The sequence below is a fragment of the Stereum hirsutum genome, assembly GCF_000264905.1.
Source record: "Stereum hirsutum FP-91666 SS1 unplaced genomic scaffold STEHIscaffold_14, whole genome shotgun sequence".
NCBI classification, from domain to species: Eukaryota; Fungi; Basidiomycota; class Agaricomycetes; order Russulales; family Stereaceae; genus Stereum; species Stereum hirsutum.
The window spans coordinates 1,499,914-1,515,518 of NW_006763144.1; the positions used below are offsets into that span (position 1 = coordinate 1,499,914).

At 51.1% G+C, this 15,605-nt stretch overlaps 4 protein-coding genes across 4 annotated transcripts; 1 reads left to right on the forward strand and 3 right to left on the reverse strand.

The window, feature by feature from the left end:
- Positions 1-252: 252 nt before the first annotated feature.
- Positions 253-1,441, reverse strand: STEHIDRAFT_84563 (DUF1168-domain-containing protein). Its single transcript, XM_007308186.1, has 3 exons — positions 1,130-1,441; positions 662-1,065; positions 253-602 (listed from the first exon to the last, which is right to left on the reverse strand). The coding sequence occupies exons 1-2, from the start codon at positions 1,418-1,420 to the stop codon at positions 679-681; spliced, it is 678 nt and encodes a 225-aa protein (XP_007308248.1). The 5' UTR covers positions 1,421-1,441; the 3' UTR covers positions 253-602; positions 662-678.
- Positions 1,442-1,763: 322 nt separating this feature from the next.
- STEHIDRAFT_149389 (TGF beta-inducible nuclear protein 1) lies at positions 1,764-2,924 on the reverse strand (the record flags this gene model as incomplete). Its single annotated transcript, XM_007308187.1, has 5 exons — positions 1,764-1,831; positions 1,951-2,169; positions 2,227-2,708; positions 2,760-2,828; positions 2,875-2,924. 5 exons carry the CDS (start codon positions 2,922-2,924, stop codon positions 1,764-1,766), a joined length of 888 nt encoding a protein of 295 aa, XP_007308249.1.
- A 157-nt stretch (positions 2,925-3,081) lies between these two features.
- On the forward strand, positions 3,082-4,257 carry STEHIDRAFT_84568 (Yip1 domain-containing protein). Its single transcript, XM_007308188.1, has 4 exons — positions 3,082-3,351; positions 3,411-3,556; positions 3,639-3,820; positions 3,881-4,257. The coding sequence occupies exons 2-4, from the start codon at positions 3,449-3,451 to the stop codon at positions 4,077-4,079; spliced, it is 489 nt and encodes a 162-aa protein (XP_007308250.1). The 5' UTR covers positions 3,082-3,351; positions 3,411-3,448; the 3' UTR covers positions 4,080-4,257.
- Positions 4,223-15,512, reverse strand: STEHIDRAFT_84570 (uncharacterized protein; the record flags this gene model as incomplete). The annotated part of the gene is made up of 23 exons (XM_007308189.1): positions 4,223-5,734; positions 5,786-7,360; positions 7,414-7,763; positions 7,820-10,438; positions 10,497-10,709; positions 10,770-10,888; positions 10,941-11,074; positions 11,128-11,323; positions 11,376-11,747; positions 11,797-12,009; positions 12,067-12,180; positions 12,234-12,426; positions 12,482-12,655; positions 12,716-12,987; positions 13,056-13,329; positions 13,384-13,602; positions 13,661-13,820; positions 13,892-14,311; positions 14,368-14,510; positions 14,568-14,800; positions 14,873-15,058; positions 15,119-15,295; positions 15,356-15,512. The coding sequence occupies 23 exons, from the start codon at positions 15,510-15,512 to the stop codon at positions 4,273-4,275; spliced, it is 9,975 nt and encodes a 3,324-aa protein (XP_007308251.1). The 3' UTR covers positions 4,223-4,272.
- Positions 15,513-15,605: the final 93 nt, after the last annotated feature.

Genomic DNA, 15,605 nt, shown 5'->3' on the forward strand with positions numbered 1-15,605 from the left:
AAATACGAGAGCACTCTGCTGATGATGAGTGCAGGTTCATGTAGCTTAATCTAGCCGGGCCTCAAACGGACCTTTCAGAATGTCACTAGCCTGTTCAGTGGGTGATGTCGCGGTAGTTCTCACGTTTACGTCGATGGATAATTCAAGGAGAAGGATTCGAACTCCGCGTTCAATGCATTCTCCAAAAGCGGCGCCACATCGACATCCAGTAGTATGATCTACAACAATTCACGATATGAGAATTGGGTTTTTCTGACCAATCACGCTGAAGCTGATGTATTGACCATCCGGTTGGGTAGCTACAGATGGTACGAGCTAACTGCAGATGAAACCTGGCTACGATCTCTACGTACTTCTGCCAGAGTGTTGTTGCGCATGATACGCCGTCTGAGTAGAGTCAAAGATGCTGTCTGAGACACTCAGCCCTCGTGTGGTGTCATACAGCCTGCTCTGTACCCTGGTGTCTGTGCGGACGAGGATACAGTTGATCGCGATGTGACTGTATGGAGGACGAATCGAATTGTAGAGGCGAAAAATGCTGCACCACAGACGAACAATCGAATCTGGAGATTGGGAGACCTTACAGCGCGAGGGGGATTCATCTAGGTAGACAAAACGTCGTAAGCAATATGTTCTTAGAATCAAGGAGAGGAGAACGCACAATTTAAAGAAAACTGGTCAATCATCCTCGTGGATAATGATACGAGGAGCGGCTGTCGTGGAAACTGGCATTTCCTCGAGGACATTACCTGATTGTTGGCTGCTCACATCCAACTGCTTCGGCTCACTGGCATCCACAGCCTGGTCCTGCTCATCGTCATCCTCAGTTGGTCGTTTGAACACAAGCTCCTCGCCATTGACGAGCCGGCGCTTCTTCAGAGGTGCCTCAGACGTTCCCGAAGCCGAACCAAGATGACTTTCTGGAGGTGCTGAGCCCTCGCCATCGGCCTTGCCCTTCCCGCGCCCCTTCTTCTTCTGACGTTTAGCACGGTTCTTGGCCGTCTTGCTGTCTGCCTCCTCCTCTCTCTGTCGCTTGCGTTCAGCAAATTCTGCGGCAATTTGTTCCTGTTCATCATACCTTTCATCAGTCCCACTTCGGCAGCATCAAGACCGCGCGTAGATCACTCACGGCTTTGGCTGTCTCATCCATCGCCTTCAGACGTTCATACTCCCTCCTCCTCCCCGCTTTATAGACGTGAAACTCCCCACTTCCTGCACCAGCACTGGAACCCTGGACATTCTTCATCATCTCCCGAGGCGGTCGTATTGACTTATCCTTTGGCGGCGCAGGGATGTACGCCGGCTTCGAAGGATCCTTGAGGAGACGATCAAGCTGAGAGCGCTGCTTTTCAACAGCTGAGGCAGCATGGCGAGAACTGGGTTCTGATGATGCAGGACGAGGAGATGGAGAGTGCGACATCAGTGGTGGTTTGGCCAGGCGGTGAGCGGTGAGCGGTTGAGCAAGCTGCAAGTGGAATTCCGAATTACTGGCGCTGAGTGTGTCACGTGGATCGTGAGAAGACGTCTGAATTATCCAGTGTATTTTTGTAGATAGATCCCAGACATACGCCGCAAGTCCCCAGACTTTCTGAGACTAGCGGTACTCAGGTGTTGCGTAGGTTTGGCATGAGTTCACGCTAAAACGATCTCTTAATAATTCAGCATATAACGCATCGTACAGCTGAGGCCGCTAGATGAGGTTTATACGGTAGCGGTCCAGTCAGCGCACATATCCATTTACCAGCGGTCGTTCATAGAACGAACTAGTCGATGTTCTGCGATAGTTGAGGCAAATAGGCACTCCAAACACACGATGAGGATAAAACAAAGACTACGTATACATACAATAGGTGGATGGTAAAGAAGAAGAAAGCAGATGAATCACACAACTAAAGGCGAGGAGATGAATCGTGAGTATGAAGCGAAGACATAAGAAGGAAAGAGACGTACGGAGGACAGCGTTGATACAGCCGTCATTTTCAGGGTTGTTCGTGACTTGGGCGTACTTCCCAAACACTACTTTGCCTCCAGCAGTGACCATTCCCAGCTCGGAGACGTTCACTTCGATGACGGTACCCTTGGTGAGGACACCAAGTTGAGTGTACATTGGGGATTGGGGATTCTTCTTTACTCCGAGGATCTGAAGCTGGAAGGTCGCCTTGAGGTCGGCTGGGAATCGCTCGTTAGGACCTAACGGGTGATAAGAGTCAGAAGAAAGAGGCGTACGATGGGTGACATTGGCCTTTTTAAAACGCAGGGCCATTGGCCGGATGAACCTCTCCATCTTCACCGGTTTACGCGTGAAGCCCTCGCCAACGAACGTCGCCTTCGTGACCATCCGCTTCCATGACTTGCTCTTGCTCTTCCCCGTCCGCATGACCTTGAACATCTCATCTTCAGCGATCCCTCGTACTTTTGGAAGAGGTACGGCAAATTTTGCAGCCTTGTCTTTCCGCTTCTGTTTGATAGCGGAGGAAAGTGCCTTGGCGTCCTTCTGGCCTTCGCGATCAAGAAGATATGTGGGGAGAGCGCCTTCGGGTACGGATGAGTCGGCTTGCTTGACATTTCGTTCATCGTGAGCCTTGAGCGTTTTCTTGAGTTGCACCTTCTCTGCGTGCCGCTTAGCATGTAAAAGTTTGGCCTTGATACCAAAGGCACTTTGGGCGACAGCAGATTGTCGATGGACAGCACGAGCTTCACGCTTTCGCCTGTGATAGAGTTAAGAAGGGGTACCAAAGAGAGCGCAAAGGAGAACGCACTTCTTCTCGTAGTAATCTAGTCTCCGTCCATGTCGCTTGATGTGTTCCTCGATATACTCGTTCTGCCATCTGCGTTAGGAAGGAGTCAAGTATTGCATAGTCTGGGGAAACATACCTGAGGCTGTATATGAAGGATAAAGATGAGCAATGACGAATGGGAGACATTGTGAGGGAAAACTGACCATGGCGAGTGGAAGAGAGAAGTAAGGAGGGAGTAAACAAACCACAACAAGCCGTCTCGCGCTCTTCTCCGCGAGCGAACGCGACCTTTGCCTCCACGTCAACTTACTCTCTCATCATCTTTCTACCATTTCGCCTATGTGGCAAGATAACCAGAGCCCCTACGTCGCTTCATCGTCGCAGAGCCAATACTACCCCCAACATCCGGTGCAAAGTACACCTCTTCAGTTCTATGACCAGGGCTCTTTCTATCCCAGTTCGCGCTCAAGCCTCGAGGGCAATGTCGGTCCCCAAGGATCCATAGCGCAAGGAAACGCTGCTGCTGCATATGGCGGCCAAATACAACCTGCAGGTGGCTGGTGGACGGCTTTTGGGACGGGTGGATTCGAAGGCGAGCCTCCATTACTCGAAGGTACGCGTTCTCATACTTTGCCTTTGTTCGTACTCCTTACCAAGATATTGCTTCCAAAGAGCTCGGCATCAACTTCTCACACATCAGCGCGAAATCAATGACTGTTCTTAACCCACTCCGTCGCGTTGATGAGCGCATCATGGACGACGCAGACCTTGCAGGCCCACTTCTTTTCTGTTTTTGCTTCGGCACATTTCTCCTTTTCGTGAGTGGTCCGAATGCTCTGCAGAGGACTCATGCGTGGCTGAGCGCTCTTGGTGGGCCTCGGTCTATTTACCCTATTCCAGTCAGGAAAACCGCAATTCGGATACATATACGGCGTTGGCCTCTTGGGCTCGGCATCCATCTACACACTCCTCAACCTGATGTCCGAGAAGGGCATCGACGCCTATAGGGTCTCTTCCGTGCTTGGCTACTGCCTGCTCCCCATGGTCGGTGTTGGGGCTTTGAGCGTACTGGTCACACTAGAGTGCGTATTTAATTCACCCCGCATCTCACTTGACTTCATCTTACAAGACAACCCTTCCAGCGGCCTTCTGGGATACGTCCTAGCCCTCGTGTCAGTGACCTGGTGCACGTACGCCGCATCTGGCATCTTCGTTGCTGTGCTACGAATGTCCGACCAGCGATTGCTTGTCGCGTATCCTGTTGGGCTTCTCTACGGCTGCTTCGCTTTACTCAGTGTTTTCAGCAACGTTAGTGTCGGCGGATCTTCCTCTGGCAAGTGATACGTTAGGCCGGCCTTGTACTTGGTTTACGGTAGTTAATTAGTCCGGTGTAATGGCAGAGATAGTGGAGTCCTGTGTACCGTCTTCTCTTCACCGTCAAATTCGTCGTGTGGATACATACAAATAAGTAATTATTGGGAGTTCTTCGGTATAAATATAAAGCGTATCGACGTATAGACCGTATACGAAAGTGTCATGGTTCAGGTTCGTATTCCTGTGACGGTAAACGTTGCGAAGTGTTCAGTTGTTTGCTGTACAATTGTAACAGTACGCGGATGATCTCCTCCACTGGCGTTGTCGCATACTCGTGCACATATTGCGGAAGAGAGTCCTCCAAGTTGAACCCAGCCTTCTTCATAAAGAACGGATGCATGACATCTGGAGTGGCCTCGCCCAGTTGGCGCATGTTCAGCCGTTCGATATAGCGTTTGCGCGCGCGATAGACGACGGTAGGGTGAGTTTCGCCCGCGATGCTGGGTGTTCGGTCTGTCAAAGCTGGACTCTCCGAGGCCGGAGATGATGCACCGGACTTTGTAGGCAGGTCCTTGTCTTCTGGGGAAATGGGAGAAGGTGGACGGTGACCGGCGGACGCAAGCGTAGCGTCTGAGCTTGGCTGCTCATCTGGGTGGACTGACGTGGACGAAAGCTTCTTGGCCATGTTTGCAGATGTGATATCGATAGAAGGCGAACGGACTACAGGAGAAAGCGATGTGGTATGAAGGTCGGGGCGCGATCCCTCCGCTGGAGACGATAGCTTGTTGGACGGTTGGATTGGGGCCAGAGCGAATGAAGGTGGAGCTGCGCGCCAGTCCATGGAGCCTTGCACCTGGTCCATCTCTCTCGAGAGGTTCTTGCGAAGCAGAGTGAGCCAAGAATACAGCGAAACGTTGAGAGTGATGTAGATGTCTTCATGGTTTTTCAAGCCCTCACTTCTGACGAATCTGCTATCGAAGTCGTAATGGATGACCTTCGTCCTGTGCTCAGTCGTCTCGTCTGTCTTCATCACAATGGTCATCGATGGCATGTCGAAGATACTTGCTTCATGTGCGTTCCGTAGGAGTTCTGCGAGCCAACCTTGCCCATCGGAGAGCTTATTCACCGTACTGGCAGCGTGATTGAGTTGTGTCAATCGAGACGTGTTCATGGCGGAGAAAGCCAAGCGTAACTCCCGTGTAGCCGGGATCTGGTCGGACTCCACGAGGCGGGTGAGGGTAGCCTGAACATCGCGGACAGTGAACCGTGCGGCTTCAAAGTCGGACATGTTGCGCGGGAATACTATCAATCGAAGGGTCTTCAGACTGAACTTCATCTCTTGTCGTATGACATACGACACGCCGGTGTCTGCCTCTTTGAACTTCGTACCCGCTGAAACGATCATCGCGTTCGCGACTGCGGAGAGTGGGTTGTCAGGTTTCGGTGATTGAGTGACACGGAACGCCTTTGATTCGCGACTTGCTCCTTCCCGCTGGGCTTGCAGGTTGGCCATGAACCTTGAAGAGTAGGAGACAAGCTTCGGAATTGTGCCCACGGTGGCGACAACGAGGAGCGCAGCACCCGATACCAGGAAAGAAAGACGCAGACGGCGGTTTTCCAGGGGGATACTCTGGGCGATTTGGGACCAATCATCGAAGATGACGACCTCGAACGGCTCTGCCCTGTGACACGAAGGATGAGAAGAGTGACAAATAAGGCTACACCGAACTGACCATAGTTGCAGTATTTTCTGATAATCTGACTCGAGGACTACCTCCAGAGCTCCGCTCTTCAAGAATAAATCCAACATCCTTGGCCCGGTGTAGGTTTCGGCCTGACCGGCATAGGTCCTACGGACAGTTTCGAAGAGGAAGCTAGGAAGATGTGCCCGTCCTGCTATATTACCCGTGGCCTTCAGACCAATATCCCCGACCGATAATGAAAGCTCTGAGGCTTTGTCGTGTAGCTTGGTGCGTACGCTGATATCTCGTATGTCGCAGGCGATAAAAGAGATAGATTGGCCCAGGTCCACCTCTACTGCGACGCGACGGACTCTGATGAGGATAGCGGTTGCGAGTTCTTGCTTTGGGGGTGCGGGGGTTGTTGATGAATGTGTCGGCCTTGGCGATGCTTCGTAAGGCGACGGTGAGCTGGCCGAGAAGACGGGTATTCGATCCAACCAAACGGCCTTGAAGCAAAGAACGTCCTGTAAACGAGAAAATCGGACACCACCCGAGACTTCGGTATCCAGTACCACCGAGACACTGCTGGATGCATTCTCTAATCCGCTGTTCTCGTGCTTGGAGAAGGTCACCGAAAACGTCAGATCACGAGCATCAAGGCGAACACAATCTTCACTGAGGAACCCGTGCTTCAGACCAATCGTCAGACCCCCCACGTTACCCATGAAAGAGACTTGGCGAGTGTGAGAGGCAACATTGACAACGAACCCCCCACTATCCCAATTGATCCCTGCGACGACATTGACATCTGGCTGACAGGTCAATTGTAGCTTTGATTGATCTATTCGAAGGGCGAACGTGATTTGAATTGCCGTGGAACTGGAAGAAGATTCAGAGCGCGACTCCGAGGGATTAACAAGCTTTGATTCTCGGGATAGCGATGTGGAGGGTCCGTGGCGCCAGCTTGCCGTACGCATTCGCTCTTCGACTCGATGGACCAACGCAGCCAGAAACGGTAACAGAGAAGGTCGAAGAGTGTTTTCGCTGGAATGCACCGTACTCTTCATCATGAGACTAGATGGGAGTGTCTCTTCCATGGGACCTTCGCCGTGAGAGATCACGCTCGCGCGGTATTCACCCCATACAGTGACCTCTGGCAAGTTGAACACTTCACCGCCTAATGAAGAAGAGACGCCGTGAGGTGTGTCGTGGAACGACCGAGTTCTCGTGGCCATTGGCCTCGTCTCTCCATGCATGCGAACCTTGCCACTCATAAACATCAAGGACAGAATGATATTTGAGGTAGGCAGCGAGCGGTGTGGCGCTTCCGATCCGATGGAGGGAGTCTTCGCCGAGTCCGAAACGCCTCGGTCACGAGGCAGACCCAGTGCGAGCTTCTCGAGTCGCTCTTTACCTCGTCGATAGACGTCGATAAGGGAGAATACATAATCTGGAATTGTCGAGTCGAGGTCGAGAATAAAGCCACTGACGTTGGCACCGATGCGTAGACGACGGGAAGTAGTGGATTGCTCGGAGCGGATTTGTACCGTCATCTCGGGATACAGCAGACGGTTTCTAGCGAAATGATTGTCGCCACCAAAATCAGAGGTAACAGATTGCCTGAATCTAAAGTAGATGTAAGCATGAGTTGCAGATGAATGTACGGTTTGGTGAAATACCTATCGACAAATTGGAAAGAAAATCCTTGCATATTGGCGTGACCGCTGCCGCTGCGTTCGGCAGTGAAGACGAGCGACTTTATGGAAAACAAAAATGCTTGAACCGCCATATGGTCATGAGAGGTCTTGCCGTGAGGTAATTCCAGAGTCTGGTCCAGAGCCAAAGGGAACGCAGCACCGATGTTTTGAACGGTGACCGTGACAGCGTATTCTGAAAGGAACGAAGGATGGCCGTCGTCCGTCCCGATATCCCGAGCCTTGACTTCAAAGGTTCGCATGACATTCCTTGTCTTCTCCTTGAAGTCAGAGAGCTCGCGTGCGCGTTCGTCTTTTTGCATCAGCACTTCAGCCTAATGAAGAGTCAATTTTCAGCAAATAACAATCTGCGAAGGATGTTGAAACAAACCTGTAGATGATCAACGAAATCTCCAATCTCTCCGATTGAGCTAGGCTGCATGACGGCGTGAACCTTCGTGATATTGACGGACAATATCTTCTCACTACTACGCAGCGCATCCACCTGCAGGATGACGTCCATGACGAGAAAGACGGATCTGTTGTTTCTGTTGAATGTGTCATGATCTGTGCGAACGGCAGCCAGAGTCGACAGTGATAGCGCAAGCCCTGTGACGTTCGTGTGCCAAACACGTCGATCTTCTGTATTGAAACCACCGCTGATGTTTTGGCACTCCAAGTAGACCGTAGAGGCATGTCCTTCTAACCCTACCTGGAACCCTTGGAGGCGGAACATAACAGTGTGAAGCCCAAAAGGGAGGGACGGCGGCGATCTCGAGACGGGCATAGCGATGGTATCGTTTCGACGAGCGCTTCCGATAAAATGCAGGAGATCATTGAAATCTTGGCCAAATTTCTGCTGTACGGAGAGGAGAGTGTCCCAATATGACGGCTTCACTGTGAGATAGAATAGCCCGAGGGATACCAAGGCGTTGATTCCTAGCTCGCCGAAATGGCCTGTAATGGTGATTGAAGGAAGATCCAGCTTGATCCTCTCCCCCTGAAGCGGAGGATCGTTGTTTGAAGCGTCCAGGGAAGTGATGCTGATACGTTGCGAGGCAATTTGCAAGCCAAAAGATCGGGATGATGTGCGAGAGTTGGTCAAGATATATCGAGCGTACGCCACAACGTTGAAAACCTCCCACGAGAGCCACGTCCCGGGCAGGACATGTAGGAAGACCCCGATTGAAGAGACAGTGCCTTGTAACTGGATAATAGGTGGCCGCTTCTGTGATGATCGAGTGGGTTTGGTTGCAGGTTTCGATGGGCCAGTCGTTGGTCTCACCTCCGACAGGAGGGCGGTGATGGTGGTCTCCATGATTGGTAAGTAATCGCCTCGCCATTCTTCCACGAACTTAACTAGACGGATGGCACTTCGCGGGACGGACAATCGTATTCCATCCACGTCGACAGTACCTCGCACATTAATGCTGGCTGCTGGTTCCACGCGTATAAGGCTATTCAGCTGTACACGGCTGATGTCGAATGATGCTAGTATGTCTTGTGCGTTTGAGTCCATCGCGGAACGGGCTGCCAGCGAGATCGAGTCGAAGACCAGCGATGAATTGGAGGAGATATCCCAACGTCTTGGAGGGCCGATTACACTCCGCAATGTCACCGTTGAAGCGAAGGTCAGAGCAGAGGCGTCGTATACGAGGATAAGTCTCTCCGCTGCGGCCTGCAATCGCAAGTGCCTGAGGGACACGTTCACGTCGGCATATATCATTTCTGGGTCTCCTCGAGGACAGGGGGACTCGGATGATGGTGTTTGGTCAACAATCTGCGCATCGATGCTACGCTGCAAGCGAACAAGGTGTTGTGCGAACTCAAGAATGTGAGGCATGACCGACAATTCGACATCGTCTGCTGTGAGTGAGAACACAACATAGAGCAATCTGCGACGAGCCTTATCGCGTGTCGTCTTGAGATCCTTGGTCCCCTTCATGGGTGGTGTCTGCATGAGGTCCGGTTCTTCCGCGCAGGCGGTGAGCTTGAGAGGACCAATGGCGAGTTCGCACGGAGGTGAATACACCGGGTCTTTTATTGATACGGTAACTCTCCCAAAGACGATCTCTATTGTTCCAGAAGGCATGGAAGGGGACGTCGGAGTGATATCGATCGGGGAAGGCGGTAGAATCTTGTTTAGAACGTCGCGATTGAATTGCAGGCTGGCCTCTGTCTCCGACCGAAGGGCCGGCAGTCGACTTTCCAAGAGCAGTACGAGTTCGTCCAAGGACACTGATTCTTCGGCCTCCCGTTGATCCTCATAGATAGACGCAAATCTCGAGCCCAATAAGTGTAAGCAGTTTCGAAGGTAGGAGAGGATGGCGATCCTAACATCTTTGCGAAGCTGAGATGGCTTTCCGGTCGAAATAAGAAATGATGGTTGTGTCGTGGACGACGGGTCGACTGCCGAATGCGTTTTTGCCCAGGTAAGGAGACGAAGGATGCGCACTCGGGCAGTCATGTGGTAGTGCCGTTGTCGCTCTCTGTGCGCTGCGAGGGATTGGGTGACAGGTTGATAATGTGCCATTGTGACAGCCAAGATATGCCGAGGGGCAGCATGGTCTAAGCTGATGGTGAGATGCTTCCACAGGCATCGTACGTTCCGCGAGATCATCGAGAGTGCCGGTGAGGATACGGAGATCTCGAGCGCTTGATCAATGTTGTGTCTTGGAACATCCGTGTTAGACTCTGACAGATGAACGACGTCTAGGACAACGTGAGCACTGTTGGCAGACACGCTAAGGGTACGGCGAAGTTTCTCCTCGGCCTGTAGAGTTTCGCCTTCCGATTGTAGACCGATCACGGAGATGGTTGCGATAATTATCTTGGGAGTTCTGGGGAGCTGATCTCCGTAACCTTTCGTGTCTGGAACCTGTAAACATCGTATACGGACTGACGAAAGTTGGACGCTGAATGCTGTATGCCGCAGACGGGGAGGAGGACTGCAGACACTACGGATTTGCTGTGCCAAAAGACTGTCGATCAAGATCTCGGGGCCAATAGACTATAGCGAAAAATGCGTGGATGAGTATATGGGCAAATGTTGAAGAATGGAAACATACAAGTAAAGTCATATGCTCGACGAGCTGAAGAAGCGCGGATGCAGCTAAGGGCGTCAGCACGATATCAAATGACTGACACCTTAGCCGCACAGCGTTGGAATCACATCCATCGTTGCTTTCCGGACGAAGGGCCAGTCCTTCATGTCCATTCTGATCAAAAGTCGGAGGATCGATATCATTGCGAATGTTGGGGACAGGAAATAGCCTCTTATCCTATCAAACGAAGGGCATAATTATTATTATGGCAAATCAACAACTGCGGTAGGGGGTCACCTTGACTAGCTTGAAAGAAGATGCGACCCAGCGTGAAGGGCGTTGTCTATCAGCGGTGAAATGCCTTGTATGGTTGGCGTACGCCTGGGCAGGGGAGTCCTGTCTTGCAGCTAGTTCATCTGGGACATTATTAGTAAAACAATAATATACAGACTGTCACAAAACACTCACCGTCCGTCTCATCAGACCAACTCGTCTCCGACATATCAGGTTCGGTTAAGTCTCCTGTATCTGACTCATCGCCGCTGGACATACTCTCATCGCCGCTCTGTATTGATGGCTTCGAGAAGAAGGGATGCGATGTTCTGTACAGTGATCATCAGTAATGTTCAGAAAGGCTGTATCCCCGATGTCTTACATCGGACAAGGCAGTCGGTCAGGCTCCATATGACTCTCGTCCACCTCTGAGTCAGAAGAGTGAGGCTCAAATAGATGAGTCGCTTGTTTGCTCGAGGTCTTTTTGGGGCCAGTACTGTCCCTTGCGCCTGAGAAACTCGTTGCGAAGGATCGCCGAGGACGAGGTAGCAACAGAGGCCCGACATAGAGACCATCGCCTACATATCCTGATGAATTCTGTCGTGTGCAGGAGGGAGTCGTAAAACTTACGGGTGTACATCCGTCGTTGCTTTGACTGTGGCCGATATAGAAATTCTGTCCGACCGGTAAGGACATCCTGCTTTGTGACGAAGGCTCGCTGGGACTCCCCGGACTGTTTCCAACCTGACGGTGTACCGTAGATGTCTGTTGCGACGTCGAAGACACAATCTGCGGCTTCAATCCAGTGATCACGTCCACCATATCTTTGTAAGATCCTCAGATGGACCTTAGGAACACGTAGGCTCTTGACGTTGCGGTATGATCTCCCGCACAGATCATTACTGTCGAATGAGAATCCCTGAGTTGCGAGGAATTGTGCAGCGACTGAGCCTGCTGTGCAGGTGAGGTCAATCCTATCGACAGAGACTTTGAGGAAAGTTACTGTAATTTCGTCAATACAAAGCAGCACGATGGTGTAGTGATTCCTTACTGTCATGGTCCACTGGAAGGGCAAAGGCTGGGGCTGGGGAATCGAGAGGATCCGCGAAGTTGATGGCAAACGCGTCAGTAGAGGCCAAAAAGACTCTGCAGTCCGTGATCGGCAATCTGCCCTTAACGTCGCCGATATCTATCTCCCAATTACAAACGTATGTTGCTGTCCGTGGAGGCGGACCGAACAGTCTGTTGGCAAGAATGTTGATCCCTTGAAGTAAACCTGATAAGCATGTAGAGGAAGCATGATAGTTTCAAGTGAACGAACCCTGAACGAAGAACGCCTCCTCTTGCATGATCTCCTTCGGCGCACCGAACAGTGCTCTGTCAGAGCTCTTGGCAAGAACACATCCCGAGATGCAGCCAATGTTGAGGGTCATTTCTAGGAGAGGTGGTCAATTGTATTCAAATTGAGAATGTTTACTGAGCCCATACCCATGAGGTGCTCGTGTAGTCGGAGCTGTAGTTCAAGGTCTGGAGTGGCCAGTACAATACCCTTCCCGAGGTCGACGTCGATGTGGTCCTGATCTGGAACCGAGTACTGTTTCTCACACCCTGGAATACCAGCTGGAAGCATGACCACGAGCGACTGTAGGGTGAGGTGTAGCTCGGTCTGCATTACATTAGACTATAAAGAGGCGAGTGAGATGGATGAAGATTGACACTATAGCAGCTAGCCATACCTTCCCTGGACGATACTTTGACTCGATAGGATCGCCCCTGGGGGCTCCCTTCTTGAACTTGTCCACGTACTCGTTCAACGTAGAGAAAGTTGTAAATGATCCGAGATAATTTTGTTGAAGGGTCATAAAGTAGCGAATAGACCATCCCACCGCCTTGTATGTCACATCTCGCATCTGAGGAGCAATTTTTTTTGGTGAGAGAAAGTCAGATTTTGCTACAGAGGGGCAGCTTACAGCGAGGTCAAGAGTAAGTTGCTCGATGTTCTCCTCACGCAACTCCGCGAAAAAGCGATAATTCCCTTCAAGAGTAAGCAGGCCCACCCTCGCGAGCTTCTTGATGGGCTCTGCAGGCGGTACATTATGGTTACTCCACCGGGGCAAGGTCAGATCAAGGTCGACGTGGGGAAACTCCAAGGCAAAAGAGATATTGGTACTATCCGGGCGATACTTAGTGAAGGGGAGTATGTTGTTCATATGTAAGAGCCGCCCACGGAGTGTAAATAGGGCTGCAAACAGAAGACCCAGACGGTCAGCGGTAAAGCAAGCTTCGTAAAAAAAAAAAATGGATCCTCACCATTCTCCTCTCGAACAAGTGGTTTGTCAATGATGTTGTGATCATTGGCATACAGGTTTAGCTCGTAGTTCGACATCTCGATGCTTACGATGTAGTGCATAGGGATCCAAGTCGAAAAACTCGCAGGAGGACCGGAGGCCCAATCTTTGCCTAGATCAGTAAGCATGTTGATATGCTCGCGCAACAGATAGAGAACAGGCTGTCGAAGAAAGACAGCGAATTTCCAGTCGCGTTGGAAGTTCCATTGATAAGGCGATGTCATGTTGCCTCTAACCTACATGATCGTTATTGCGTTACGTCCCATTACAGAGAAAGGACGAGGACTAACGCGGCATGTTTCTGCGGTAAGAATTCGTATATCATTCAAACTTGTGGAGATGGCGATGGTGTCGAGGTGAACCTCGAGGAGAGGCTCGTACGTGGATGCGATGACAACCATGGGCATCGTGTAGCTGATAGTGGAGTCATCACCGGCTTTGATGTTGAGCCAAGCTGCTTCACGCTTACGCGGCCGACTATAGTCGGAGAGCCCATCCCATTGCCAATTCTGCAGAGATGTTAGATGTGGAGGTTCTACGGCGCAGTATGACGAGTCTGAGATCCACCTTGGACGCCTCACGGAATGGGATGTACAACGTAGTACCGTCCCGAAGCTCGACGAAGACTTTCAGCATAGTCCATAGGCGACGATCACCAGGAGATAAATAGGACGTCGTCTTCGTATTCCGATATGCCGAAGGAAAAAATAATCGTTGGAGCTCAGCGCTGTCTCGGAAGTGTTAGGTTTTGTTCACGTCAATTTTTGAAACAGTCGATGTGTACGACTTCGAACATACCGTTGACGATCCGCCCAAGGCCCATAGCGTAGAAATCCTCCGTGAACGACGAGATCCACGCCCCACTCAGGATTGGTGTCGCCATTGCCAATATCATAACCATCTGGCTCACGTTGCTCCTGATTGTGAGGAACAGGGCCCGGAGCATCGGAGTAGTAAGAGAGTTCTAGGAGCGGTGCTTCGAGGACCTTGCGTTCGATTGCATACTCTAGTGAAGCAGATTCTGGGCCGAGAGTGGTGTCGTCCATACTTCGAGAAGGCTGCTTTCTGAAGAACGATCCGGGGTGAGAATGAATGTGTTGAGCTTTCGAGCGAGTGGTACCCTTTGAATCGTTGAAAAGGGTCTTGAGTTTTCCAATTCGCCATAATTTGAGGAAGGGATAGAATGAAAGGGAAATGGGTTTGCGAGTTGCAGTGGTGCTTTGTAATGAAACCGTAAGACGGTTTGTATGGGTCAGTTGGATCTGAGGACTCACCTGGTCGCGTCTATGCGCTCGTCTACCTTCGTTCCGGTGGTTAATTGTGGTTCCTTGTATCGGGTATTTTCTGCAAAGCTGACAGAAACGTTCTCAAACTTCAAGTTCATCATCTGCTTATAATAGTCGCAGGTGGACTTCGACTGCGGACGTTCAGTCGGTAATCAATATGATGTCAAGAAGGACACGGGGGGACGAACCGGCACAAGGCCAAAAAGGCCTTCTGTACGTTGGAACTCAACCACAAGGACATTCGGAGTCGAAAAGTTTCCACAGATGATAGAGCCCTTCAAAGCTTCGAAACTGAAGGGAAGAAGAGACTTGGCGTCTAGGTCCGGAAGCTGCCTGCTAACACTGTCCACTAAAATTCCCATCCACCGAGTGATCTTTCTGGAGAGGGCCGAAGTGGGTAAAGGAGGGATTGCTGTTTCGACTGATGGTAAACGTATTGGTGTGAGACTTGGATAGATGCATGAGCGAAGGCTTCTAAGTGCGGTACACTTACCTGTGGGGTTGTCTGAAGGCTTCTGAGAGCGCATGGCCTCCTGAAACTCTGATGACGAGCGGTCGTTGGTTTGTCCTTCCATCTGTGAGATGATATTGTCATAGGCAGACGTTCTATTGTAGAGGAACCATTCAAAACCCTCTACAGAGAGATGGATGCGACATGGACTACGGGAGTTGAATCTATCTAAGAGCATGACAGGTCAGTGAGGTGAACACACAGTGTACTTGGACGTTGTTGGCATACTACGAGTCTGCTCACCGCCCACGCTTGCGTATACCATGTCCTCCTCAAGGGCAGGTGCACGAAGCCAGTATCGCCATGTGACTTGACCCTTAACGACCTTAATAGTTTGGCTGCCAGTATAGTAGCGTAGATCCTTCAGAAGTATTCTCCCAGCGATGAGGGAGAAATGTATGGATCCTAGAGTTCAGGAGATATTTCAGCCCAGTCGAACGCGTGCAACCCACTCTGAGTATTCACCGATCTCAACCCATATGCTATCACCAGCCTGGTTCCAGCAAGCGACCCGAAGGGCGACACTCAGAAGATAACCGATGATTCGGTTCCACGAGAATATGTATAAAAGGAGAGCGAGGACTATTGAGATGGCGGTGATGAGTAGAACGTAGTCGAGCATCGGTGAAGGTGGCGAGCGTGCAGAACTCAATTCGGAACTGTCGAAGGACAAGCAATTCCGGGAGCCACCCGGGCCGTTCACGCTCACCAGTAG

Coding starts and splice junctions, on each gene's coding strand:
- STEHIDRAFT_84563 (XM_007308186.1), bottom strand. CDS start 1,420: ATGTCGCACTCTCCATCTCCTCGTCCTGCATCATCAGAACCCAGTTCT. Junction 1,066..1,129: donor TGGATGAGACAGCCAAAGCC/GTGAGTGATCTA, acceptor TATGATGAACAG/GAACAAATTGCCGCAGAATT.
- STEHIDRAFT_84568 (XM_007308188.1), top strand. CDS start 3,449: ATGACTGTTCTTAACCCACTCCGTCGCGTTGATGAGCGCATCATGGAC. Junction 3,557..3,638: donor TCGGCACATTTCTCCTTTTC/GTGAGTGGTCCG, acceptor ACCCTATTCCAG/TCAGGAAAACCGCAATTCGG. Junction 3,821..3,880: donor AGCGTACTGGTCACACTAGA/GTGCGTATTTAA, acceptor CAACCCTTCCAG/CGGCCTTCTGGGATACGTCC.